Source organism: Polyodon spathula, chromosome 1 (assembly GCF_017654505.1).
Source record: "Polyodon spathula isolate WHYD16114869_AA chromosome 1, ASM1765450v1, whole genome shotgun sequence".
Classification (NCBI taxonomy): domain Eukaryota; kingdom Metazoa; phylum Chordata; class Actinopteri; order Acipenseriformes; family Polyodontidae; genus Polyodon; species Polyodon spathula.
In genome coordinates, this window is record NC_054534.1 from 105,653,465 (window position 1) to 105,680,001 (window position 26,537).

The 26,537-nt window shown below is 40.9% G+C and overlaps 1 protein-coding gene across 2 annotated transcripts; it reads right to left on the reverse strand.

The window, feature by feature from the left end:
* Positions 1–957: 957 nt before the first annotated feature.
* On the reverse strand, positions 958–22,418 carry LOC121315538 (serine protease HTRA2, mitochondrial-like). 2 transcript variants are annotated; one of them, XM_041250133.1, is made up of 8 exons: positions 21,849–22,418; positions 18,787–18,991; positions 18,081–18,275; positions 17,912–17,944; positions 17,446–17,551; positions 11,786–11,855; positions 10,971–11,066; positions 958–2,468 (listed from the first exon to the last, which is right to left on the reverse strand). In XM_041250133.1, the coding sequence occupies exons 1-8, from the start codon at positions 22,319–22,321 to the stop codon at positions 2,303–2,305; spliced, it is 1,344 nt and encodes a 447-aa protein (XP_041106067.1). In that variant the 5' UTR covers positions 22,322–22,418; the 3' UTR covers positions 958–2,302. The 2 variants fall into 2 exon arrangements, with proteins under 2 accessions (XP_041106067.1, XP_041106944.1); XM_041251010.1 differs by lacking the exon at positions 21,849–22,418 and adding an exon at positions 20,979–21,069.
* Between the last annotated feature and the right edge of the window lie 4,119 nt (positions 22,419–26,537).

Sequence of the window (26,537 nt, forward strand, 5' to 3'; positions counted from 1 at the left end):
AAAGAAAATGACAAGTCTGTGTAAGGTGTTTTGACTATAAGTTCAATAGCACCTCTTGTGTTCTAGACTAGCTAACGTATCATTGTAAATGCCAACACCCTCTTATGCAGAACAAAGGAGAACTTGATCCAAAGTGGTGGCTCACTGGTATAGTGCTGCCTCTTGTTTAAAGACACTTTTGCTGATGTAGCCTATGTTACATATATGTTACGTATATCTCTGGCAGGTGACTAGAACTGAAGAGCAGCTCCTGAACTCGAGCAAAAAGATTTTAGCACAGACTTAGTAAATTATTAAATGAAGAGGCATTTGAGTAACTGCACAAAAAACACCACCATAAAAAGGAATTGGGACAGTACAACAAAATGATACATCACTTAAAAACGTGGACTCTGGTACCACACTGGTAGATTACAGAAAACTCTCGTTCAAGCTCTTGCTTTGGACGGTCTTGTGCTTCCTACATCTCCACATCTTCTTTGGCTGCTTCCCTCTGACTGTTAGCAACGTACTTTCAGCCAGTACCATGTTTTGACCCAGAAGACCATGCTGAGGTGAAATGACACAGAAAGTGCAAGTTCGAACAGATAACTCAGAGCTTCCTTTACCCTGAAGTAGTTCCACATATACATGTTTCTTTTAAAACTGCATGCTTGAGACCTATGTAGCTAATCGAAGTGAAAAATGGCTAAGATGAACGGAATTCTTTTGGTGGCTACAATTGCTTTAAGGTAAGGATGGCAAAGCTGGTCCTTCCACGCCTGGTCTTCGTTCCAGCCTTGATCGGAATTATTTAATTGAACTAATTTAACCTCCATCCAGACTACATTCTGATGTAGTTACTCATATAATTGCACCTGTGAAACCTGGAGTGGAATGGCCCTCAAGGAGTTTGATTGGGCACCTCTGCTCAAATGGTTATCACAAGCAGGACCACAATATAGTTCTTCAGAAAAATACCCTTAATAAATTACTTTTTATTCATAAAACAAAACATGTACAGCAGTTACAGAGGAAGGCTCTTGTTGTTTTCATGAAAGTAGACACGCTGTAAGGTAAACAGAGAACCATGACATGATCAACCTGCTCTTAGATAGCAAGCAGACATGTAAAAGCAGTTTTATTTCATAACGGAATTTATATGGGGACAGTCTTATCAGGCTTGCAATAGAAATAGAATTCTATGTGGAACAGAACTTCATTGGCTGACTTTTGAATGACCCTGTCTACTATGTATGCATTCTCTTATCCACAAATCACTCGTATTCTGTTCCACTTCACACTGACTTACGATGTACAAGTAATTACTGTATGGTTAACATAACATTGTGAGGCAACACAGATTAATAACACAATGACTGTAGTCAAATGCATTAGTAAGTAAATCAAATATGTGCAAATTGTAAACATACAGTACATGTCTTAAGATTACAAAATATCATTTAAAAAAAAAACACAAAAAAAAACCCAGAACATTTAAACATCTCTGGCTTAGTCGAGGATTTCATTTGAATTTTATTTATTGGTTTCATCACTTTCAAACTAGATTCCTATTTTATGAGACCAAATTCGAAACAGGAAATGCATTTCCAGGAAGGACACTGCTCCTTGCAAGATGTTATTTATTTTGATCATCGATACAAGTTTGCTCATTACATGGTTTGGTATTTTCCTAAAACCCTTATTTTACCAGCTAACAGTTCATTGAGTCAGGCCCTTAAGTGTGCAAGAACATCTAGTAGAAAAGCTGCTACAAACCGGGGCTAATTCGCGTTGCCTTTTTAACTGTTCATCACATCTTTATTTTTTAAAAGTAATGTTTGGTCTCCTGCCAGATATCATTATGACATTCTGTGAAGCAGAGGGCAGCGGTTATTCAAATCAGACTGTGGATTTCCTCGCTGCACAAGCTGTGTAATAAATGTAATGTTCCTGATATTGCTGCTGAATTTCTCTACACTCTGTAGATCTACATCACTGTAGAGATACTCAGTTGATTGCTACACCCTCTTCCCCCTTGCTCCTCAGCTGTTGTAAAGCAACCGTAGAAAACGACAGATCTGACATTAACAAACTACACCATTACCTGCAGCATTAAGAAAAAATTATCTTTCATTGAGGGCATCACTACAAATATTTCATGACCTAAACACACATACATCATTGTCACTTGCCCGCAAACTGTCATTAATAAAAAAAAAAATCCCCTTTCACAAGGCCTGAGAATTGCCATTACACCACACAAGCAGGATGTGGTCTCTTTTATATAGACTCCTCCTTCACTACAGTGCTGCGAAACCCTTCACTCTGTAATTTCAGGGGTCATGTGCAGCATTAGCAGGTCCTGCCCACGCTTCACTACCATGTTAATACTGTCACAGGTCCGCACTGCATTGTAGATTTCTTCAGCAGTCTTCACTGTATGTCCATTGATCTCAATGACGATATCTCCAGGTTTCATTCCAGCTCTGGTGAAATAGGGAGGCACAGCATTATTTGTGAATAACAGTTTCTATAACAGAGTAAATGGCTTCAATGTACTGTACATTTCCTGTCCCCTTATTTATTTTTGTATGATTTTGATAGTTGTTTGTTTTGTTTTTGCTTTTTTTTTTCTATTAGTCTGTGTTAAGGTGCTTTGAGTTCAGCAGCTGCTTTTTTGTTTTAGTTGCCTGCTACACAAATATGTAAGACCAAAATGTATTTACATTAGTAAGAGTACTGCAGGGTATTGCCTGCGATAGATAGATAGATAGATAGATTCTACTAATCACTAGCATTCTGAAAACAGTAAGAGCATCTGCTTCCCAACCTGGGCAATTTGAGCTTTTCTAGATTTTAAAATGAAGAGCTTGGCCTGCCCCAAAAGAAAGTTAAGTAGCTGGCACAGATGCTTCTTTTCCTTAATATAAGGCACACCAAAAACAAAAACACATTCGGAAAAGACCACAGTCAGTTTAACAAACACATTATTGAGTACAGAAAAAAGAGAAAACAATCTTTTACAAAAGATAAAACTATGAAAGACAGTCTCTCTTTGTAAACAAAATGGACATTTGTCAGATACCATTGGGTCTAGTATGCAGAGGTAGGCATTAACAGCGTGAATCGTGTGCAAGAGTCTCCACTGTAGATCTCCCAGCCTCTTTGATAGGGGGGGTTTATAGAGGCTTCCCCAAGCCGGCCTGACCTGCTCTTCCACCTCCAACCGCACTCTCCAAGATGTATCTGGAAGACCCTGTAATTGCTTCTCGTGTCTTAGCTTAACACATAATTCATACAGTGTGTCCCCCTTCATACTTGACAGGGGGAGATCTGTCAAGTTCTCGATTTTAAACAACTGCCCTTTGTCTCCCATGTCTCGACTAATAGCTGGGGAGATCTGTATGAAGGGGAAAGGGGTTTCACAGGGGGAAGAGGTACAGTTAGTAAAGCCCTTTCTTTGAGTCTCATTCTGTGCATTTGATAATGCTGCATGAATCTGGGAAAGCAGCAACCCAGCTACCCTCACAGACCGCAACCCCAAGGTTAAAAGACAAACTCTGTGGACTTTTTCAATTAAAACTCTCCAGATCTAAAACATGGCGTAACTTGATCACCCCGGCCTTTATCATTACATTTGTAAAAGCCTGCAATTTTAACATTTCTACTTTAAAAAGAGGATTAAAAACCAGAGGTCTCTCCAAAAGCCAGAGAAAATCTAAAGCTTCTTCCTCCAGACCCACCCTCAGACTCTGCCATACTTTCAACACACTCTGATAGTAGGCTGGTAGTTTGGAACAAACAAACAGAGCAGTGTCTAAAAAGAAACTATGCTTCCCAAGACCCAGTCCTCCAACTTGACACAAGAAGAGTAAAGCCATGTCAACCCAGGGAGGCTTCTCGCCGCTATAAAGCATTTTTTGGACAGCCTGCAGTCTAAAAGCAGGAATCCTGCTGGACAGGTCCATCAATCCCTGACCCCCTTCATCCAGAGGCAGGTACAATATGCTTTGCCTTAGCCAATGCAGACCATCCCAGAAAAAACTTTTTTTTTTTTGTTAAATTCACTCTGGATTTTTAAAAACAATGCCTGGTCAGGTTCTACACATATGCACCTGTGCCAGAGCATGGAAGCAGCCAAGTTGTTTATTATTAAAACTCTGCCCCTATACGAGAGCTGTGGCAAAACCCAGCACCACCCCTAGGTATCTAAACTCTTCCCGACTCCAGAGCAATCCACCGGGCAACACTGGAGGCCCAGGCTTCGTCCATTTCCCAAGTAAGAAAGCCCCACTCTTCAACCAATTAATTCTAGCAGATGAGACTCTTTCAAAAAGCTGTTGACTATCACAGAGTTTATCAACATCTGCCTGGCTGGTTATAAAAACTGAGATGTCATCTGCATAGGAAGATACTTTTATGGGCTGAGCCAGACTACCTGGGATGGACAGCCCTGTTAGAACATGCCTGAGCCTGCAAATAAGGGGTTCGATGGACAGGGAATAGAGCATTCCCAAAAGAGGGCAGCCTTGTCTGATGCCCCTGAGAACTGGGAAAGGTGCACTCAGCTCCCCGTTGATCTTCAGCAGGCTGAAAATGTCACAGTACAGGAACTGTATGTGGGATAAAAAACCCCGGCCAAATCCAAAGGCTTCAAATACCTTCCATAAGTACTTGTGATCGACTCTGTCAAAGGCTTTCTCCTGATCAAGAGAGATAAGCCCAGCAGGGAAACCAAAGAGCTCAGAGGCAGCCAATGTGTCTCAAATTAAAAAAAATACTGTCAAAAATGCTTCTACTGGGCACACAGTAGGTTTGGTCAGGATGAATAATTTTTCCCATTACAGTGCTCAATCGATTAGCGAGGGCTTTCGATATTATTTTGTAATCAGTGGCCAACAACGACACAGGCCTCCAATTTTTGATATGGCACAAGTCCCCTTTTTTGGCAGCAAAGTTATCACTGCCCTTCAACAACTCAACGGCAGCGCCCCTTTCTCCAGACTTTCTGCATAGACTGCATGTAGATCTTTCCCTCCAGAAAGACTTGAAAAACCTCGACAGGTAGTCCATCCAGTCCTGGAGTTTTTCGTCCCTTCAGCCCCAAGAGAGCGTCAGAAAGCTCCTATACTGTCAGAGGTCTGTCTAAAAAACCTTTCTCCTCTTCAGAGATCTTCGGCAGAGTCTCCAAGAAGCGCCGTGTCTCCTACGGCTGTCCTTCAGCTTCCGCTGTGAACAGCTTTGTGTAGAAGTCCACAGCACATTGCCAGATCTCTCTGGGCTCCCTCAACTCGTCCCCTGACAGTGTCTTCAGGCAATGAATTACTTTGCGCTGTGCACTCTTTTTCTCCATGCCAAAGAAAAACTGTGTTGGCACATCCACCTCTGCAAGGTATTGCACTCTAGACCTCACCAGCGCCCTCTGCACTTTGTCATTCAGTAGCTCAGCCAGCTGCTGTTTTTTATTTTTGAGGTCTTGAATCGTCCTACTATTGGGATTAGACTGTAGAGCTCCCTGAAGCTCTAACATGTCTCTCTCCAGCTCTTCCAGAGTCTCAGTCATCCTCTTTGTGGCATTAGCAGTGTACTGCTGACAGAACAAACTGACGTGCACCTTCCCCACATCCCACCACTGAGCCAGAGAAGTAAAAGCAGATTTCTGCTCTCTCCACCGGTTCCATAGAAAAGTTAGGCATTCTTTAAAATGCTTATCTTTCAGCAGCTGAATGTTAAAATGCCAGTAAGAACGTTTTGTCATTTGGTAAGGCAATAAAACATGAACTGTTAAAAGACTGTGATCAGAAAGACCGGTGGGAGAAAAAAAAACACTTGGTAAACAGGCTAAAATGTTGCTTAAAAGTATAAAAACGGTCTAATCTCGCTAAAGAGACCGTTTTTTCACACACTTTGACCCATGTGTACTGTCTATTTGTGCCATTGAATGCTTTCCACACGTCAGACAAGTCGTGCTTATTTAAAATCATTAAAAGCTCTTTGGCAGACTGTGGGTGCGGCTCAGGGTGATTTCGATCATCTGAACAATGTACAGTGCAGTTAAAATCACCGGCTAAAAACAGGACTTCCTCACTTCCACAAAGGTTCAGAACTGTATCTAAAATCTGAAAGAAAGCAATCCGTTCTCTGCCCTCATTTGGTGCGTAAATATTAATAAAGACAAGCAAGATTTCACCGACTTTCGCTTGCACTTTGAGTAACCGCCCTTTCACTACCTCAGTGACATCATACGAAACTGGTTTGAAAAAGGGACTGCTACCCCAGCACTCACATTAGATCCGTGACTAAAAAAAGTCTCCCCCTTCCAAACCCTGGCCCAGTCTATTTGATTCTTAGAATCAGTGTGCGTCTCTTGCAACAAAATTACTTTCAAATCTTTATGCTCTGGAGAAGTATCTGGAAGGGCTGGCCTGACAGTTCGTTTCCTGGTCAGGGAAGTGGGTCAGCCTGGAGGGAAGCGCGACTCTGTTGTAAGACCGTATTGATTTGAAAGGTAAACGAGAGGCAGCTGCAAGTAATAAGGCAGCTGCAACCGTTTATCTCGATATCATGCGGGATTACATATAGGGGCCAGGGTAACGCTGATCTTCTCCTTCGTTTGGGTTAAACGAGTGGAGAGAGAGAAGGACTGAGAGAGGAGCTCTCAGAGTGGATTGTGTTAGTGTTTTGTATTGTTGTGTCTGTCCGTGTAACTGTCTGTTTTTGTATTCAGCACTAGACAGTTAACGCACATCTCCGGAGCTGTCGAAAGGAGAGCACTATCCGGAGCACCACTGCACTGAGCACCTGCACGTTTTCGATCACCCAGGACTGGTGACCGTACCGCTGTTTTTGTTCAGGACTGTGCCCTTGGTTTCATTATCCCCGTGCTTTACACATTGTTGTGTATTGCCGGGGATTTATTATTTTTGACGGTCGCCAGACCTGGAAAAGAGCAATAAAGCACTTATTCACTGAATCACTGTTGTCTGTTCATCACTCCTGCACCGCATCACCGCGACTGTGATTTATGCCTTGATTTAGTCTTTTCAAATAACGAAGATAGAATAACTAAAACAGAGGTCAGAGAACCACTGGCAAACTCAGACCACAACATGGTCTCATTTGAAGTGTTTTTTAAATCCTCAAAAGTAAAGACTAAAGCTAAGGTTTACAATTTTAGAAAAGCAAACTATGAAGGCATGAAACAGAGACTAACAGAAGTAGATTGGAGTAAAATAGAGAAAACACCCACAGAAGAAGGATGGCTGTTCTTCAAAAATGTAGTACTAGAGGCGCAAAACAATTATATCCCTAAAGTAGACAAATCTAAATGTAAAACTAAATTGCCAAAATGGTTTAATAGATCAATTAAAAAAAAATATTCAGCGAAAAAAGGCACTTTACAGAGCATTAAAAAAGGACCAAAAAGAAAGTACACAGAAAGAGTACACAGAACTGCAAATGCAAGTCAAAAAGGAAGTTAGAAAGGCCAAGAGAGAAATAGAAATGAACATTGCTAAGGGAGCTAAAACCAATTCCAAAATGTTTTTCCAATATTACAACAGCAAGAGAACATTCAAAGAGGAGATTAAATGTTTAAGAGATACAAATGGCAAAATCATAGAGGAAGAAAAAAAAATAGCAAATATGTTAAATGATTACTTTTCACAAGTTTTTACAAAGGAAGATACTGACAACATGCCCCACATGTCATCCAGTTCCTATCCAGTTTTAAATAACTTTAGCATAACTGAGGCAGAAGTGTTAAAGGGACTAGGAGCTCTTAAAATAAACAAATCCCCTGGGCCGGATGAGATCCTCCCAGTAGTACTCAAAGAAATGAAAGAAGTAATTTACAAACCGCTAACCAAGATCATGCAGCAGTCTCTTGACACAGGGGTGGTACCGACAGACTGGAAAATTGCAAACGTAATACCGATCCACAAAAAGGGAAACAAAACTGAACCAGGTAACTACAGACCAGTAAGCCTGACTTCTATTATATGCAAACTTATGGAAACTATAATAAGATCCAAAATGGAAAATTACCTATATGGTAACAGGGTCCTGGGAGACAGTCAACATGGTTTTAGGAAAGGGAGATCGTGTCTAACTAACTTGCTTGATTTTTTTGAGGATGCAACATCGATAATGGATAATTGCAAAGCATATGACATGGTTTATTTAGATTTCCAGAAAGCTTTTGACAAAGTCCCGCACAAAAGATTAATTCTCAAACTGAACGCAGTTGGGATTCAAGGAAACACATGTACATGGATTAGGGAGTGGTTAACATGTAGAAAACAGAAAGTACTGATTAGAGGAAAAACCTCAGAATGGAGTGTGGTAACCAGCGGTGTACCACAGGGATCAGTATTAGGTCCTCTGCTATTCCTAATCTACATTAATGATTTAGATTCTGGTATAGTAAGCAAACTTGTTAAATTTGCAGACGACACAAAAGTAGGAGGAGTGGCAAACACTGTTGCAGCAGCAAAGGTCATTCAAAATGATCTAGACAAGATTCAGAACTGGGCAGACACATGGCAAATGACATTTAATAGAGAAAAGTGTAAGGTACTGCACGCAGGAAATAAAAATGTACATTATAAATATCATATGGGAGATATTGAAATTGGAGAAGGAATCTATGAAAAAGACCTAGGAGTTTTTGTTGACTCAGAAATGTCTTCATCTAGGCAATGTGGGGAAGCTATAAAAAAGGCTAACAAGATGCTCGGATACATTGTGAAAAGTGTTGAATTTAAATCAAGGGAAGTAATGTTAAAACTGTACAATGCACTTGTAAGACCTCATCTTGAATATTGTGTGCAGTTCTGGTCACCTCGCTATAAAAAAGATATTGCTGCTCTAGAAAGAGTGCAAAGAAGAGCGACCAGAATTATTCCGGGCTTAAAAGGCATGTCATATGCAGACAGGCTAAAAGAATTGAATCTGTTCAGTCTTGAACAAAGAAGACTACGTGGCGACCTAATTCAAGCATTCAAAATTCTAAAAGGTATTGACAGTGTCAACCCAAGGGACTTTTTCAGCCTGAAAAAAGAAACAAGGACCAGGGGTCACAAATGGAGTTTAGAAAAAGGGGCATTCAGAACAGAAAATAGGAGACACTTTTTTACACAGAGAATTGTGAGGGTCTGGAATCAACTCCCCAGTAATGTTGTTGAAGCTGACACCCTGGGATCCTTCAAGAAGCTGCTTGATGAGATTTTGGGATCAATAAGCTACTAACAACCAAACGAGCAAGATGGGCCGAATGGCCTCCTCTCGTTTGTAAACTTTCTTATGTTCTTATGGACACCTGAAGTCTGTGACCCAATCTTAAGAAAGCTCATGTTAGGGAGAGATAGAAAAATACAAACAAGAAAGAAGGAAAGAAACCATTTATCCATGAGAGAAAAATTGAAAGAAACGGTCAGCTATTCTAAGCAGTTTTAGAAGCTTATTAACCTTTGCAATTGGGTTCTTTAGACACCAGTACTCCTGTTCAGAAAGACCAGAGCCTGAACCTTTCTGTAACAAAAAACGTGCTGACAGTACAAACATTTTAATATTAGGAAAATGGTCTTCAACGCTGACCCCCCTCCTACCTTTAGTAAATTCTAAAATCGTTTTAATACTACCCACGCTGTAACCAGCCTCAGTGCAAGGGGGCTCTGCCGTCAGAGAACAATCAGTCTGACTCCCCTCCTCCTCACTGTCAAACTCTGAGCTCTCCTCGGGATCCTTACAGGCAATACTAACACTCCACGGTGTGCTCTCGCAACTTTTTTCAGGTTGAGAGCTATCGGATATACTTGAACCATCATCCGTGTAATTTCCTTTTTACTTAGTGACGACCACTGCAGTCACTTTTCTCTGTCTCTTTTTTCTCGGGACTTTAAAATGAAACGCCCCGCCACTCACTTCCTGCTCCTCACTACGCTCCATTCTCAGACAGTTTCTGTCAGTTCATCTTTCTCTACCTGAGTCTCCATTTCTGGCTCAGCAGAGACACCTGCTTTCTCAATCTGATCGCTCCTTTTCTGTTCCACACTGATGCTTGCTGCAGCAGCTGCTGCCAATGTGGAAGTCTCATCAGTATTAGTGTCAGTAAGCCCACTGCCCGGTTTTTCAACCCCAGCCGACTCACTCACACTCTCCTCAGCGTTGCTGTCCTGATTCAGGCTCCCGCTAGCCTGCACTGTGTCCTGCGCCTTACTACCCTTTTTAGCTGGGGTTTCAGAAACCACGGAACCGCTCTCAGCTCCACGCGTCTCCAGCTGCCCAGCTTCTTCTCTCTCCCCTTGCTCACCCTCATTCTCCTCGCCCGCATTACCTCCTTTCTCAGGACAAGTCTTAACAATGTGACCCTCCTTTTTACAGTGAAAACATCGCATTACATCAGTACTGGCAAAAATGACATATTCAATATCATCTGCCGTGAATTTAAGTGCAACGTTCAGTTCCTGATTCCCATTGGACAAGTAGTTTTTAATGACTTATGTTCGCTCTGTTGCTAGGATACTCCAGGTATATTTATAGAGAGCCACGGAAGCCTAGCACCTAAACACAAACATTTTAAAGTACTTATGTCCTACCCCTATAATTTCTGATTGGCTAGCTGTGGGAAAAGCTGACCTCCTATTGGCTACAAACAAATACAGAAATGGCTGCCAAGAGAGCCTCTGGCAATGCACAGATTAACCTTTTAAATTTAAGGTATTATTTACGTTTTTTTTTAAATAAATTAGCAAATAAGTGATGCTGTCTTCTTAATACATCAACCTGACACTTAAATGTAGCAATCTAGTAAAGTTACAACAATAAAATAACACCATAGTCGCAAAGGTATTAGTGGATGAGAAAAAAAAATAGTGTTGTGTAATTTATAAAATTATTCAACTTTGTGGTCAAGCGTGTACAGTACTTGTTGGGATGTTTAAAAAGAAAAACGTGAGGCTTCAGATCACCCCCCTATAGTAACTCACTGGTATGCAGGAGAGCCCATGATGATCCTGTGACTCAACACACCGTGGGTTACATCCGGGAAACCAGGATCACGAAGCTTCAACTCTGCAATGATTCTGGAAGAGAGGAGATACACTGTGAAACACGGTTAGAGAGGGACAGTCACATGACAGCCATCCCTTTACACTGGCACTGCAAAGCCTTCAGGGAGGCACAATGCACCACTTACTGTAGGTGTGGCTGATGAAAGCGAGTCCAGGAACAGAGAAGAATCTATTGCATTGCAATTTGAACTACTCCAGGTTTAATTATTTATTTAGTTAAGCATACCAAAGCTTGATATATACACATGGTGGGGTAAATAAAACCTAGAATGAAGCCAGTTTCTTTGCAATGGGAGTCTTCTTTAAAACCTCTGAAGTCTACCTAGCTTCTTTAAAACCTCTGAAGAATGCCTAGCTTCTTTGAAACCTCTGCGGTCTGCCTAACTTTTTTAAACCTCTGAAGTCTGCCTAACTTCTATAAAGCCTCTGAAGTCTGACTAACCTCTTTGTCACCCTGGTATGGAGTTGGTGGGAAAACATCCTTGATATGGTCTTTTGGGGGATAACATGTTTAATCATAACCTGAGCTAAAAACATTACCAACCAGTTAAAGTTCAATGATGTAATTGTCTAAAGACTGTGCCAGCCTGATCCAGTTTATAAAACTGGTACAGTGCAGGCCTTTGAGGAGGCCGTGGTCTGATACTCCAGTGTTAAAGAGGTATCCAAACAGAAACTCAGTCAATGGCTTCTTTAGCCCATTTGATGTTTTATTTACATTCACGCTTTACCTGGGAGTGAGTGTAAGCATCACTACACCAATATAGCGTTTTTTCATTTCTGATCCACCAAACCGAGAATCTGCAAAAAAATAAAAATAAAAAATAGAAAATACAAAAAATAAAAATAAAAATCAACTAAATCATGACCACATTGTCTTTATTAACAATAGTATGATTTTCAAACACTGCAATATTTTTTATTACATGATTTATGACATTTTAGAAGTATCACGTTTGCTTATTTTCTGTAATACGGTAGCCTACCTGTATTTAGCAGCGTGTGTGGCTAACCTACTTTGACTACAGTACACTTATCAGTGACAGATAGTGTGAGCCTATTAGATGGGAGTTGGAAGGTCAGGGGAGTACTGTATCAGCGAATCAGGAGTGTGTATTGGTTGTTAAGGGGTGGGACAATGCTGGTGCGGCAGTTAAGTTTTTCTGCACCAGAAATTACTTCAGAATATCAGCTTGATTTCTGTAAAAACTATAATATATCGTACTCGGTTATTTCTTTTTTCTCACTGCAACTTGCTTGTTCGTAATTTCTCTGCAAGAGAAACCGAAACTAAATCTTCTCATAGATAGTAAGCGCGTTGTTTTTCTTTGTACAGGATTGAGTAGGGGAATTACAATTGAACTACACTGAACAAAAATATAAAACGCAACATGCAACAATTTCAAAGATTTTACTGAGTTACAGTTCATATAAGGAAATCAGTCAATTGAAATAAATTCATTAGGCTCTAATCTATGGATTTTACATGACTGGGAAAACAGATATGCATCTGTTGGTTTCCGATACCTTAAAAAAAAAAAAAAAAAAAGGTAGGGGCGTGGATCAGAAAACCAGTCAGTATCTGGTGTGACCACCATTTGCCTCATGCAGCGCGACACATCTCCTTCGCATAGAGTTGATCAGGCTGTTGATTGTGGCCTGTGGAATGTTGTCCCACTCCTCTTCAATGGCTGTGCGAAGTTGCTGGATATTGGCGGGAACTGGAACACGCTGTCGTACACGTCGATCCAGAGCATCCCAAACATGCTCAATGGGTGACATGTCTGGTGAGTATGCAGGCCATGGAAGAACTGGGAATTGTGTACAGATCCTTGCGAATGGCACGACAATGGGCCTCAGGATCTCGTCACGGTATCTCTGTGCATTCAAATTGCCATTGATAAAATGCAATTGTGTTCGTTGTCGTAGCTTATGCCTGCCCATACCACAACCCCACCGCCACCATGGGGCACTCTGTTCACAATGTTGACATCAGCAAACCGCTCGCCCACACGACGCCATACACGCAGTCTGCCATTTGCCTGGTACAGTTGAAACCGGGATTACCACATTTCTCCAGCGTGCCAGTGGCCATCGAAGGTGAGCATTTGCCCACTGAAGTCGGTTACGACGCCGAACTGCAGTCAGGTCAAGACCCTGGTGAGGACAACGAGCACGCAGATGAGCTTCCCTGAGACGGTTTCTGACAATTTCTGCAGAAATTCTTCAGTTATGCAAACCCACAGTTTCATCAGCTGTCCGAGTGGCTGGTCTCAGATGATCCCGCAGGTGAAGGCGGCGAATGTGGAGGTCCTGGGCTGGCGTGGTTACACATGGTCTGCGGTTGTAAGGCCAATTGGACATACTGCCATATTCTGTAAAACGACTTTGGAGGCGGCTTATGGTAGAGAAATGAACATTCAATTCTCTGGCAACAGATCTGGTGGACATTCCTGCAGTCAGCATGCCAATTGCACACTCCCTCAAAACTTGAGACACTGTGGCATTGTGTTGTGTGACAAAACTGCACATTTTGGAGTGGCATTTTATTGTCCCCAGCACAAGGTGCACCTGTGTAATGATCATGCTGTTTAATCAGCTTCTTGATATGCCACACCTGTCAGGTGGATGGATTATCTTGGCAAAGGAGAAATGCTCACTAACAGAGATGTAAACAAATTTGTGCACAAAATTTGAGAGAAAGAAGCTTTTTGTGCGTATGGAAAATTTCTGGGATCTTTTATTTCAGCTCATGAAACATGGGACCTACATGTTGCGTTTATATTTTTGTTCAGTGTAAAAACAAAACAACAAAACCACCTATAAGAACGTCAGAAGGACTGCTTTTCTGTATGTAGTTTATCTTGGATTTTCTTTCAGAACTGTACTAGCATAAAATAAAATGTGCTTACTCTGTGTGTGTACATTAGTTTGTAATTTACATGCTAGATTGAGGCTCCTGTCTCTTCGGGGGCGTTACATGTACATAGTCAGTGTTACACATTTATTTGTTTACTGTGTGTGTTTTTTTAGTAGGGGAGAAAAAAATGCTTTAATGTTTCTTTATTGATAGCGGCATTTATTCGAGGGTGGCCTCTAGTAGTATTATAAAGCTGATATATGACTGTGACGTCAATACAAGGGCATCTTTAATTTGAGGGCGGAGGAGACAGGAGGCAGTGTGGTCCAGAGGTTAAAGTCCAGGGCTTTTAACCAGAAGGTCACCGGTTCAAATCCCACCTCTGCCACTGACTGACTCGCTGTGTGACCCTAAGCAAGTCACTTGTGCTTAACTTGAGATGTTAAATGAATGTTCTATTGTAAGTGACTCTGCATATAATGCATACTTCACAGCCTACCTCTGTAAAGCGCTTTGTGATGGTGGTCTACTATGAAAGGTGCTATATAAAAATAAAGATATATAACATGGTCAAACAAAGAAAGTTCAACATGTTGACCGCACAGTGTATCCTCCAGTCCGTGCGACTGGTTCACATCGATCGACCTGCAAGACGCCTACTTCCATGTCCCGATCCGTCCCGCACATGAATTCTGCGTTCTGCCGTTTGGCCTCTCCCTGGCGCCCCGCACATTTTCCAAGAGCATGGATGCAGCACTGGCTCCACTCAGGCTGCGGGGTATTTGGATCTTGAACTACCTGGATGATTGGCTAGTTTGTGCGCGTTCCAAAGCACGCGCCGAGGTGCACACCAGACAGGTCATAGATCACGTGACAAAGTTAAGGCTCTCCATACATCAACTGAACTCTGTGAGCATGCTTGCCTCACTGTCGGAAGACAGGATTCGGTCGTTGGAAGTCACGCTCTCCCAATTCAGAGAGGATGCTCTTCTACAGGTCAGAACGTTTCAAAGGTTGTTGGGGTACCCTGGCCGCCTCGAGATCCTTCCCGAAAACTCTTTGAGCGAATGCGGAAAGTTTGAGAAAGCTTCAAGCCTGGTTGAATGGGCTCAAGGTGCACCTTTTGGCAGCAAGCGCATATAAATGCCCAAGAACTGCAAGCAGTAGCCCTAGCGCTATCTCATTTTCGCCAGCAGTTAGCGCACAAACACGTGCTGGTCCGGACGGACAACATGACAGTGCTCAACTAGCCTTCACCATTCAGCGCACAGACTCCTGTCTTGGATGCATAGAAATTTGCATTCCACCAGGGCGGTCCACCTCCCCAGTGTGGACAACAGAGCAGCAGACCTCTTGTCCAGAGGAGCTCCAGACACCTTGGAGTGGAGACTGCACCCTCAGGTTGTGAAATAAACTTGGGAGAAGTTTCGTACAGTACAAGTCAACCTCTTCGCCACAGCCGAGTCCACTCATTGCCCCCTGTGGTCCCCTGGGAGTAGACACATTAGCTCACCCCTGGCCACAGGAGCGCTTGTATGTAATACGCAGGGTGTTAGGGGCAGATCAGAATCCCCGTCATCTCCCTTGCGTATGTCGCGAGGACAGGGGTCCCCACTCTAATATATAATCAGGGTGGAGAAAGCCCAAGTTTTGCTGGTTGCACCCAGATGGCCGAGGTGCCCTTGGTTTGCTCTCCTCTCCAACATGTTATGGGGCCATCCGTGGCAGCTCCGCAAGGACCTCCTGAGCCAAGCGGGGGGGTTATTGTGGCACCCGAACCCGGCCCAGTTCCAACTCTGGGTTTGGCCATTCAACTGAGCCATCTATCCAGACGAGGTCTGCCAGATGCAGTGATAGAGACACTACAGTCTGCTAGGGCGCCTAGCACCAGAGCCCAGTATTCGTATAAATAGAAGGTTTTCCAAAACTGGTGCATTGCTGGGGGTCAAGACCCTGTTACTTGCCCTACTGAGACAATTATAACCTTCTTACAACACCTGTTTGATGCGGGAAAATCTGCATCTACTCTGAAGGTCTACTTGGCAGCAATATCGGTGTGCCATGATAAAACTGACTCTGTGTGCAGCTGGGGCACACTTCCTGGCAGTGCAATTTCTTAAAAGGGCCCCGGAGGATCTGTCCTCCGACAAAAAGCATGGTCCCTAAGTGGGATCTGGAGCTGGTGCTGGGGGTCCTTACCGGTCCCCCATTTGAGCCCATGGCCTCAGCAGAGCTGTGTCTTTTCCCTCAAAGTGGCATTTTTATTAGCCATTACGTCTGCCAGAAGAGTAAGTGAACTTCATGCGCTGTCCATCAATGACACCCGTATGGCTTTCACTGGTATTAACTCACGGGTAACATTGAGAACTAACCTGGCCTTTTTGCCAAAGGTGGTATCTTCATTCCATATTAACCAACCAGTGGTTTTGGAAGCTTTCACACCTCCCCCTCATGAGTCAGAGAAGGATCGCAGACAGCACAAGCTTTGCCCAGTCCGGGCTCTGCACTGTTACCAGGATAGGACAGCGTCCTGGAGACAGTCCAACCAGCTGTTTGTCTGCTATGGGTCCCAATCTAGAGGTCAAGCCCTTTCAAAGAAACGTCTCACACACTGTGCTTGGCGTATGAACAGATAGACTGCCCCATGCCGGGGGACATTATGGCCCATTTCACCCAGGGACCAGGCAACTTCGTGGGCTCTCATTCATGGCGCTTCCTTGGATGAGCTTTGCAATGCTGCTACATGGACAGGTAGTCAGACATTTGCGGTTTTTTACCGCCTTGATGTTGCAAACCGAGCGAGACCCTCGTCGCGCTCTAGGGTGTTGAGGGCGGCATGCCCTCAGGCGTCATGAGGGCTCTGTGGCTATTGCCGTTTGGCTGTACTGTCAGTAATCTGGAGCCACGACAGCTTTGGTACAGCTTCCCATTCAGTAATGGCTGTCATTCCAATTGAAAGGGAACATTAGGTTATTACCATAACCCTGGTTCCCTGAAAAGAATGACAACCATTACCCATCGAGGTCGTGTCCCCAGCTGACCTCCAATTTCAACAGAAAATGGCGATATGCTACTGTGCGGACCTCCCTCTTCAACAGGAGGTGGGAGGTGGGAGGAACTTCCTCCTCACAGCAGGGCCCTGATAGGGCAACTTTTTTATATGTGCTCAGTGATTGACAGGTCAGGGAGGCTCTTCCCATTCAATAATGGTTGTCATTCTTTTCAGGGAACCAGGGTTATGGTAATAACCTAACGTTATAGTCACTCAACCAGCCACATTAATGACATCAGGGCTGTGGTTTTAGGGACTTTTCAAATGATGTTCTTTTACTAATATTACCAGATCACATTCCTGTGGAGACCTGTAGTGTTAAAGCAGTGATTTAAAATGTTTATTTTAGTGTTATTTTTATTATTAATTGTAAATGTTTTGATTATCTTGTATTGTATGTATTAAGTAAGTGTTTGGAAGGCTAAAATGATCAGGGGACCCCAGTTAATATCCTAGAGTTGTACAGAGCAAACACTTACTTCTCTTCTCTGCAGTGCTCAAGAATTGCCTGAGATGGTCTGAAGGAATGGCGAAGGAGATGCTTGCCGTCACTTTCATGGTGTTGATACCAATGACATCACCATCCTGAAAACCAGCCAGCCAAACAACACAACATGAACATTGTGAACATATATATATATATATATATATATATATATATATATATATATATATATATATATATATATATATATATTTCACAGATATGCTGGGTTTCTGTTACTGGAGAGTTAATTTTAGAATTAGCATAAAATATTATAATTCATTGACTCCTTGGCCAAGCCTTTATTCTTGAAGTGAAGTAACAGTTCATATAAAATCAGCGCCAGGGTTTCTTTTTAGTACAATAATTAAAAGATGTTACCAATGAGAGGTATGTTTGAAATAAATACATTTTAAAAGTAAAGCATGATAAAAGATGACAGGACACAAGAGGGAGCTTACCAGATTTATAAGGGGTCCACCTGAGTTCCCGAACTATTATAAAACAAAAGACACAGCGCATTACACAACTTAACAGCTTATGACTCTAACATTTCACATGAGAAAATCTTGAACTCCCTCCTCTCCAAACACACTGAGGAGTTGTGCCGAGGGATTCAGATCCTCTTACATCAATAGCGGCGTCAGTCTGAATGTAATCCATGTTGGAGTTGGAGAGGCCCAGCTCCTGGCCTCCTCGCTGCACCGAGCTCACAATCCCAGAGGTGATGGTGTTGCGCAAAGCTAAGGGACTCCCCATGGCAACCACAAACTCACCCTGCCGGACATCTGAGGAGCGACCCAGAGAGAGGGTTGGGAGAGGGTGCTGTGGAGAAACAACACCGACGTTTACAAAGCCTTGTTTACAACTCCAATTGCACTTATCAGTCTCCTGCAGATTATCCTACACACAACCCTGACGGCTGGCTTCAATGCTCTCTCACTGGTTGCACAAGGTGACCGAGATGATTTGGGAAATCGGAAAAGTCAGCACATGCACTGGGAGTAAATCCACTCTTTGCGGATCACTTTTTATTTTTGATTTATTACAGCGGCATACATTACCCATGGGAGAACACACAAGCAGGATTAATACAGATTCAGCATTATCGAGATCCACAGGCTAGGAAACAAATTCATGAAATGAATGGCATAGCAAATGTGGATGAATATTTTGATTAGATTAACACATCATTAATGATGAATCAAAGCAGAAACTGATTCACATGTGCTCTGTCTGTTGCATGAATTTGTATTTTCCTAAAAAACCTTTTTCTCCCCATCCATTAGTCAGCTGACCAGGACCACCACATGACATGATGCTGTAATGCTCCTACCTTGGCATTGATTTTTATGGTGGCAATATCAGCGACTTGGTCCATATCCTGAACCACTGCATTATATGTGTCTCCGTTGGCTAGCTTCACTTTAACTCCTCGTTTGTTTGCCACCACGTGAGCGTTTGTGATGATCAGCCCATCCTGACCGATGACAAACCCAGAGCCGCTCGAAACTGGAACCTCTTTGCCTGAAATAGGATTCCTGGCAATGAAAACAACAAGAAACACACATGGGTGTTAGTGGGGCCTGCACTCCATCAAAACCATGAAAACAACTAGAAACATGCAAGGGTATTATAGAGCCCTATAGAATCTGTTATTTTTTTCTGATTGCCATTTTTACCATTTAAAAAAAAAAAAAAAGGTAATTAGGGTTATTTAAATAAACTTATGCACACTGCAAGGCGAACAACACAAAACCATAAACTTACAGGCTTCTACTTTTTTTTTATTGTTTTATCCAATTGTATTGAAAAAATTGTATTGTTAACTTTAAAAACGGGTTGTATTTTTTTTTTTTTTTTTTTGTGCAGTGTGGGGCGCTCCAAAGCAAACAGATAGGCAGTGAGCTGAGTGGTAATATATATATATATATATATATATATATATATATATATATATATATATATATATATATATATATATATTTTTCTGCTTTGCCCATGGTTTCACTACCATAACTCTTCTCTGTGTGAACACTGGGATCGTACTGTTCAAAGTGACTGCTGTAATAGCAGTCTGTGTGAGGAATACTTTTTGTGTTTTAAATCAGCCGTCAAAAATAGTCTGCACGTTGTCTAATTGTTTAAGTCCTTAAAAAGGTTTCTATTTATTTTCCATGATTGCATTTATTTAACGCACTCGAACAGTGAATTATTTTCACCGATTCAGCCTTTCTCATTGTTTATCCCTTACAGAATACCCTGCCTCATTTATAACCCAGCTACACAAACTGTCCCCCACTTTTGAAACCAAAGTTATACCACTGCCTGTACTGACCATTAAAATTTCATATGTTCCCTTCAAATACGTAAATCTCAAGCTTCATGCTCTACTGCCAAATGCATTTTTTTCCGTACAGCACTTGATTCCGCGTTATTCTTGATTCCACCTGTGTTCTTGTTAACACGGATTCCATAGGCCCCTAGTATTAGTGGAGCCTGCATTCAACCTATAAAATTGCTCTAAACAGCTGCAGATCACACAGACATTAAAATACGAACCTCAATTAACTAGAAAGATTATGGTGCTGTTGAAAGTTAGATTTTTATTAAATATTTCAAGTGGCAGTATTAAGATTTGTCACCATTCAGATTAATTAAATAGATCCCTATGAATTGTAAAGGTTGTTTCAAATCTCTGAAAATGCAAACAAATTTGCGTGATTCAGATTTAACCCTTTAGTACAAGGGACATATGGGTCCCACAAATAACAATGACAACATTCTTATCTTTGCAACGAGGTGCACGAAACAGGTTTAAAGTGTACGGACAGGTTGGATTGTGTCAAACAAATTGGCATTTGCCTTGTGATACTTGAGTCACTCTAAAATGTATTTTAAGAAAATGTTTTAACAACCACTCAGTTCCTTGTGTACCAGGCTTATGGGGTTAATATGAAATTCACTAAACAACCTCCAGCTTGTTGACTATACACTGCAGCCAGTTAGTCTCACAGTAACCCTGGAATAGATCAAACTGTTCTAGAACTAGAGTCTTATTCCCATCCTGTGGATTTGTGTACTGTGGATTCTTAACATCAATCCCAGAACTACAAGTTAAAAAATGTCAGTAAATATAAAAAAATACATAAATAAATAAATAAATATAGAGTTCTTGTTTTGACAAGAAATGTTTAATTGCTTAACAATTTACAGTATGAGGAAAGTAACCTAGTTAATCACCTATGATGACTCATCTGCTCAAAGTAATAAGTGGTATTGAAAAAGGGTGTGAACAAGCATCTATAATCAAGGTTTACCAAATCAGGTTAACACAAAATAATCCCAATAAGGCAGCAAATACTGCTGGACTGGTTCTATGGTACACAAGACTAGGAAAACAGGTAAAGCAGACTTGTGTGCATCATACCAGGGCTGAAACATGTCACATTATGTTTTAAACTCCCTGAATACAGATTGAACTATGGAAGTCCACACACGTTTTATAGAAGCATAGACGCGCGATACCTGCCACATACTGTTTCACCTTTCAATACAGGGGATGAGGGCAGATGCTTCTGCTTGGTAACGGCTCACAGTACAGTGAAATGCTTTTTAAAATCCAAGCTACACCTCCACCAGTCTGAATTTAAAAGAAAACAGAAAGGGTTGTCTTCAGAGATTACAACAATATATTTCCCTGTATTATACAGAATGCTCACAAATAAATATAAAGCGCTTTCAAATACAAAACTAAGTTAACATGGTCACCCAGGGAGATACAGAGAGATCTTTAGAGATTCACATTATAACTTAAGGAAGAGCTTATTTATAAAATGGTGAAGAAACCTGCTACAGGCCTTGTTTACCACAAGTAAATCATAATCTGGGGTTTATATAAAAGTGTCCAGTCTGTTTGTTTGTTGCATGTATCTAGATTTTATCAGCAACACTGTCGACTATGCCAGAAACATCACTTGGATTACCTTTGACCTTTCTACTACACATAAAATTAATATGTATTTTAAAGTTGATTCAAATTGTCGAAAGCCAATATGCTTACATAATACAATAAGCTTTACAATAAGCTTACATTTTGACCGACGAAATGGAAAGCGGAGTGGGTTAACACAGTTATTAGTACACAGCTGTAGTCTATTCAAAACGTACGCACAGCAGTGGTGTAAACAGACTTCAGGAACTGACAAGTTATTATATTATGTACTTATTTTATAACAATATTCGATTTACAGTTTGTTTCTTGTCAAAACCACATACTTTATCAATAAAAGTAGGACATTATATATATATATATATATATATATATATATATATATATATATATATATATATATAGTTTTACCTTTTTCTACCTTTTGTAATTATAGTAGTTCTTACCTTTTAATAATTTCAATGAACACAACAGCAGGTGCTGATTTTTCCACCACGTCAGCGATGAAGTTGTATTTGTACCGAGGGCTGTCTGGTTTGAACGGGGAAGCACACCGGGCTGTAGGTAGGATGTGTTCAAATACTGAACTCCTTACGCCGCCTTCACTTTTCTCCTTCTGCGGCTGTTTCTCACCCTGTCGCCTGGAATAAAGCAAAGCGGCCCCGCCGATCCCCAAAGCGATAGCACAAACTGCCTTGAACAGGTCTGCCCGTGTAGAGTAAGTGCTCCAGCCGCTTCCTGTAGTCTCCGGGTGGGGTGCAGATTCACAGCAGGCATTGCCCGAGCCCGCTCGAACTTGGCCAGGGTCTACTGCACTGTTAGCGATTGCTCGTAAAGGAGAAAGCTGTGACTGGAATCGAGGATCCCGAAAACATCTCCTGACCTCCCGTAGCAAACTGTGATTTACCAGCTTTGCCATGTTGGAAGATTTTTTGAATGAATGAACTTCATGTGAAGTGCTTGTAGTAAATAAATAACCCGTAACTTAACTCGTCATTCGTCGTCTGGGAAATTCCGCCGTGACGTTGTCCAGGATGTACTGTCTGTTGCAATACATGTAATTATTGTCAGGGAGATTGTACAAGGAAGGATGGGTCTAGTAAAAAGAAAATGTGCCTACAAGTGACGCCCAAAATGTTGGCATTTACTATGGAAGTTGTTTCACCTTTACTGGAAGTACATTAGTGTACTGTATATTTGCAGGAATTAACATGTCCAATGCACACCTGTCAACATTGTGTTTTCAAAGGATGGGCCGTGTGGTGTGTGCCAAGACCAGGAAGCAGTACATACTAGAATGAACCGCGGGACAGAAACTGCCGGAGCAGAAGGTGTATTAAGTAAAAACAAAATTCTTCTCAAACAACAGGTTCACCAAACAAAATACTTAAAAACTTAACCCCTAGCAATCGTCTGTACCTCTCCAACCACCCCCTTAATGAGCCCATAGTGGGTCATTTTATACTGTGGCTGGAGCCTTATCTACCATCAATCAAGCAACTACCTCATTCTTCACAAGGTTTTTATGGATGTGGCATTAACCCCATCCTTGCCAGAATACACAAGTCAAAATAATGAACAATTGCAACTATTACAAAAATGAAACACCCCGGGTGCACCAACCACCAATCGCAAGCATTCATGGCTTGTATATATTTAGCCTTTAATTATTTTAAATTAAGAAATGTAGAGATCATAGAAAAATCCCTTGATTGTTGCAACATCTTATCCCGTGATTTGTGACGACAATATTGTATCCGAATCCCGCTCTCACAGCAATTGTGTTAACACAATCATACTAAAGTGGGCTTCTAAGACCGTGATCATGTAAATATAATAATAATAATAATAATAATAATAATAATAATAATAATAATAATAAACACTTCGTTTTGATGACTTAGGAAGCTACCGTATTTTGCACTACAAGCTTGAAACACATCATACATTTCGTGTGACGTCACTGAGAGGGGCATTCAGTGTCTAAAGGGCAGAAACAGTTTACAGCAGCCCGGTATGGTCAAAAGCACAAACAAAATATCACAGAAACTTCTTTAGAGCTAATAAAAAAAAGGGGGAAACACTCTAACTCTGATGTATTTGACTTATATTTATATTAAAAAATGTATTCTGACTCATATGTTTTAATCACACACACACACACACACACACAGTGCCTTTAGAAAGTCTACACCCTCTTTCAGAATGTTAACCTTTTGTTGCCTTATAGCCTGAAATTAAAATGGATTAAATATCTTTTTTATTTATCTATTTATTTATCCGCACATCCTTCCCCACAACTTCCAAGTGAAAAGAATATTCTAGAAATAATAACTGAAATAGCTTGGTTGGATAAGTGTCCACGCCCCTTGTAATAGCAATCCTAAATGAGCTCAGGTGTAACCAATCGCCTTCAAAATCACACACCAAGTTAAGTGGCCTCCACCTGTGTTAAATTGTAGTGATTCACGTGATTTCACCATGAGCACCAAGGCGCTTTCAAAGAACTCTGGGACAAAGTTGTTCAAAGGCATAGATCAGGGGATGGGTATAAAAAATATCAAAGGCCTTGAATATCCCTTGGAGCACAGTCAAGACGATTATTAAGAATTGGAAGGTGTATGGCACCACCAAGACCCTTCCTAGATCAGGCCGTCCCTTCAAACTGGATGACCGAGCAAGGAGACTGATCAAAGAGGCTACCAAAAGGCCAATGGCAACTTTGCAAGAGCTACAGGCTTTTATGGCCAAAACTGATCAAAGTGTGCATGTGACAATGATACCCAAAGCACTCCACAAATCTGGCCTGTATGGTAGGGTGGCAAGAAGGAAGCCATTACTCAAGAAAGCCCAGCTTCAATCCTGACTGATGTATGCAAAAAAAAAAAAAAAAAAAAAAAAAGCACAAGAGATTCTGTAACCATGTGGCAAAAAGTTTTGTGGTGTGATGAAACTAAGATGGAACTTTCTGGCCTAAATGCAAAGCTTTATGTTTGGTGCAAACCCAACACAGCGCATCACCCAAAGAACACCATCTCTACTGTGAAGCATGGTGGAGGCAGCAGAGACTTATCCAATTACGATCTTTCAGTTTTCTATTTTTAATATATCATTTTTTTCTCAATAAAAAAAATGGGAGTATGGTGTGTAGAAGTGGATAAAAAATCCTCATTTAAAATGCATGAAACTCTGAGGCACTGACACTACAAAATGTGAAAAAAGTTCAAGCGGTTGTAGACTTTCTATAGGTACTGTATATGTGTTTATAATATTTAAAAATATCAAGAAATGAGTGGCTATAAGCAGATAGTACTTCATGAACTAAATGGATCATGTATGTTTTATTTTCCTTATTATTGATAATAGAATGAATAACTATTTTATATTTATTTTGAGAAAATAACTGAGAGAAGTGTTCATTATTGCTTATAAAGACCTGGAGAATAAACATGCATTATGTCATTGCAATCACTCAGCTGAAACAATGTCTTGTAATTTGCCCAAACATCAATATTTTTCAACAAAACTTTCAGAAAGTATTGCAGGGTCCCTCAGGTCAGGGAATAACATGTTTTTATACATGTATCTCTAAGCAGAATACATCATAACAATACTTAAAAATAAATAAAATATTGTGTTGAAAAAACAAGCAAAGTTTGTATGGTTTCTGAAGTACTTTATAATGCCTCGCGGTGTTCTGAATAAAAGGACGTTATTTCCAAAATAATTCTGTAGAAAATAGATACAGCCAAAAAACACCTGCTCCTGGGAGAGCATCTTACTGGAACATGCTTGGGTTAACATCCAATGAAAAACGTTTCGACAATTTTTTTTTTATCTTTAGTCAAAACGTTTGTCATTAAAGTTTTCTTCTTTTAGTATGTCCAAATGTATCTCTAGTGTTTCAGTTATGGATGTTTTCCTAGTTTCATATGTACTTCATTTGTATATATTCACAGCCATTTAACTGCATCTTGCTTTCTTAAAGTTTGGAATCAATTTAAAAAAAAAAAATCCAAACAAACCTTGGTTCAGCTTGTAAAAAGTCCTCTCCTCGCACACTTCTATCAGATTTCTACTGATTAAATGTAATAATAACTGACATGAATTCCTGTTGCACGGATGACATTTTACTATTTCTTGTGAACCACCACCCTCTGTAGAAAACAGCTACTTTAACTGGGGTAATGCAGATTAGCCCCGTTATACCTCCCTACTTATTGGTAGATACAACATTGAAGTAGAGTAATGTACAATACACAAACATGCAATAAAAAAAAAAAAACAGCTAAATTTATGGGGAACATATCAATTTTTATCATTAGTGATGTTAACCAAGACCTGGGGGCAACAAGGAAGATTAACATCAGGTTAACAAGTCAAGGAGTTTATATCCATCACATTTCGGATCTTTAACAGAATCCCTTATGATCATACCCTAGACCCTGTTCCTGGCAAGCCACAATCCAGCAGGTTTTATAGGTAACCCTTAATCACCCCTTTCTAAAGACTTGGAACAATTTAATTTTGACTAGTTAAGCAGTAATTTGTTCAATTAAATAATTTAGAGATAATCTGGAACAAAAACCTGAACACCCTGCAGCTCTCGTGGATCAGAGCCGACCCCTCCTGATTTAACTGAACAAATGAAGTTGCCAAATTGATCAACAGCTTGCATTCTTCAGAAATTGATTAAGAGTTACCTATAAAACCTGCTGGATTGTGGCTCTCCAGGACCAGGGTTAGCCACCCCCGCTCTAGACATTCAATGGTAAATGATTACTTCTATATTGCAGAAGAAACAGAAATAAGGAACACCTCTGTGATACAGCAGTCATCTGGACTGTCAGCTTTGTGGCATCTGTATCAAACAGTGGCCAACTGAATTATAAATATGAAATAAAATCTACGCAAACACTGCATTTTGACATTTAAATAACTACCACACAATTTATTCAGGATCTGTTTAGGTCCCAAAACATTTTAACCTATCATGTGCCAACAAGTATATACAATTTCAATCTCTTGAGTACAAGCAGAAGCTTTTCTGAAAAGAGGTGCAGCAGCAAACTTGAAAAGTGTAAGTTGTGAGTCTCCAGACCACCAATATTGATATACTTGAAAATGCTTTGTTA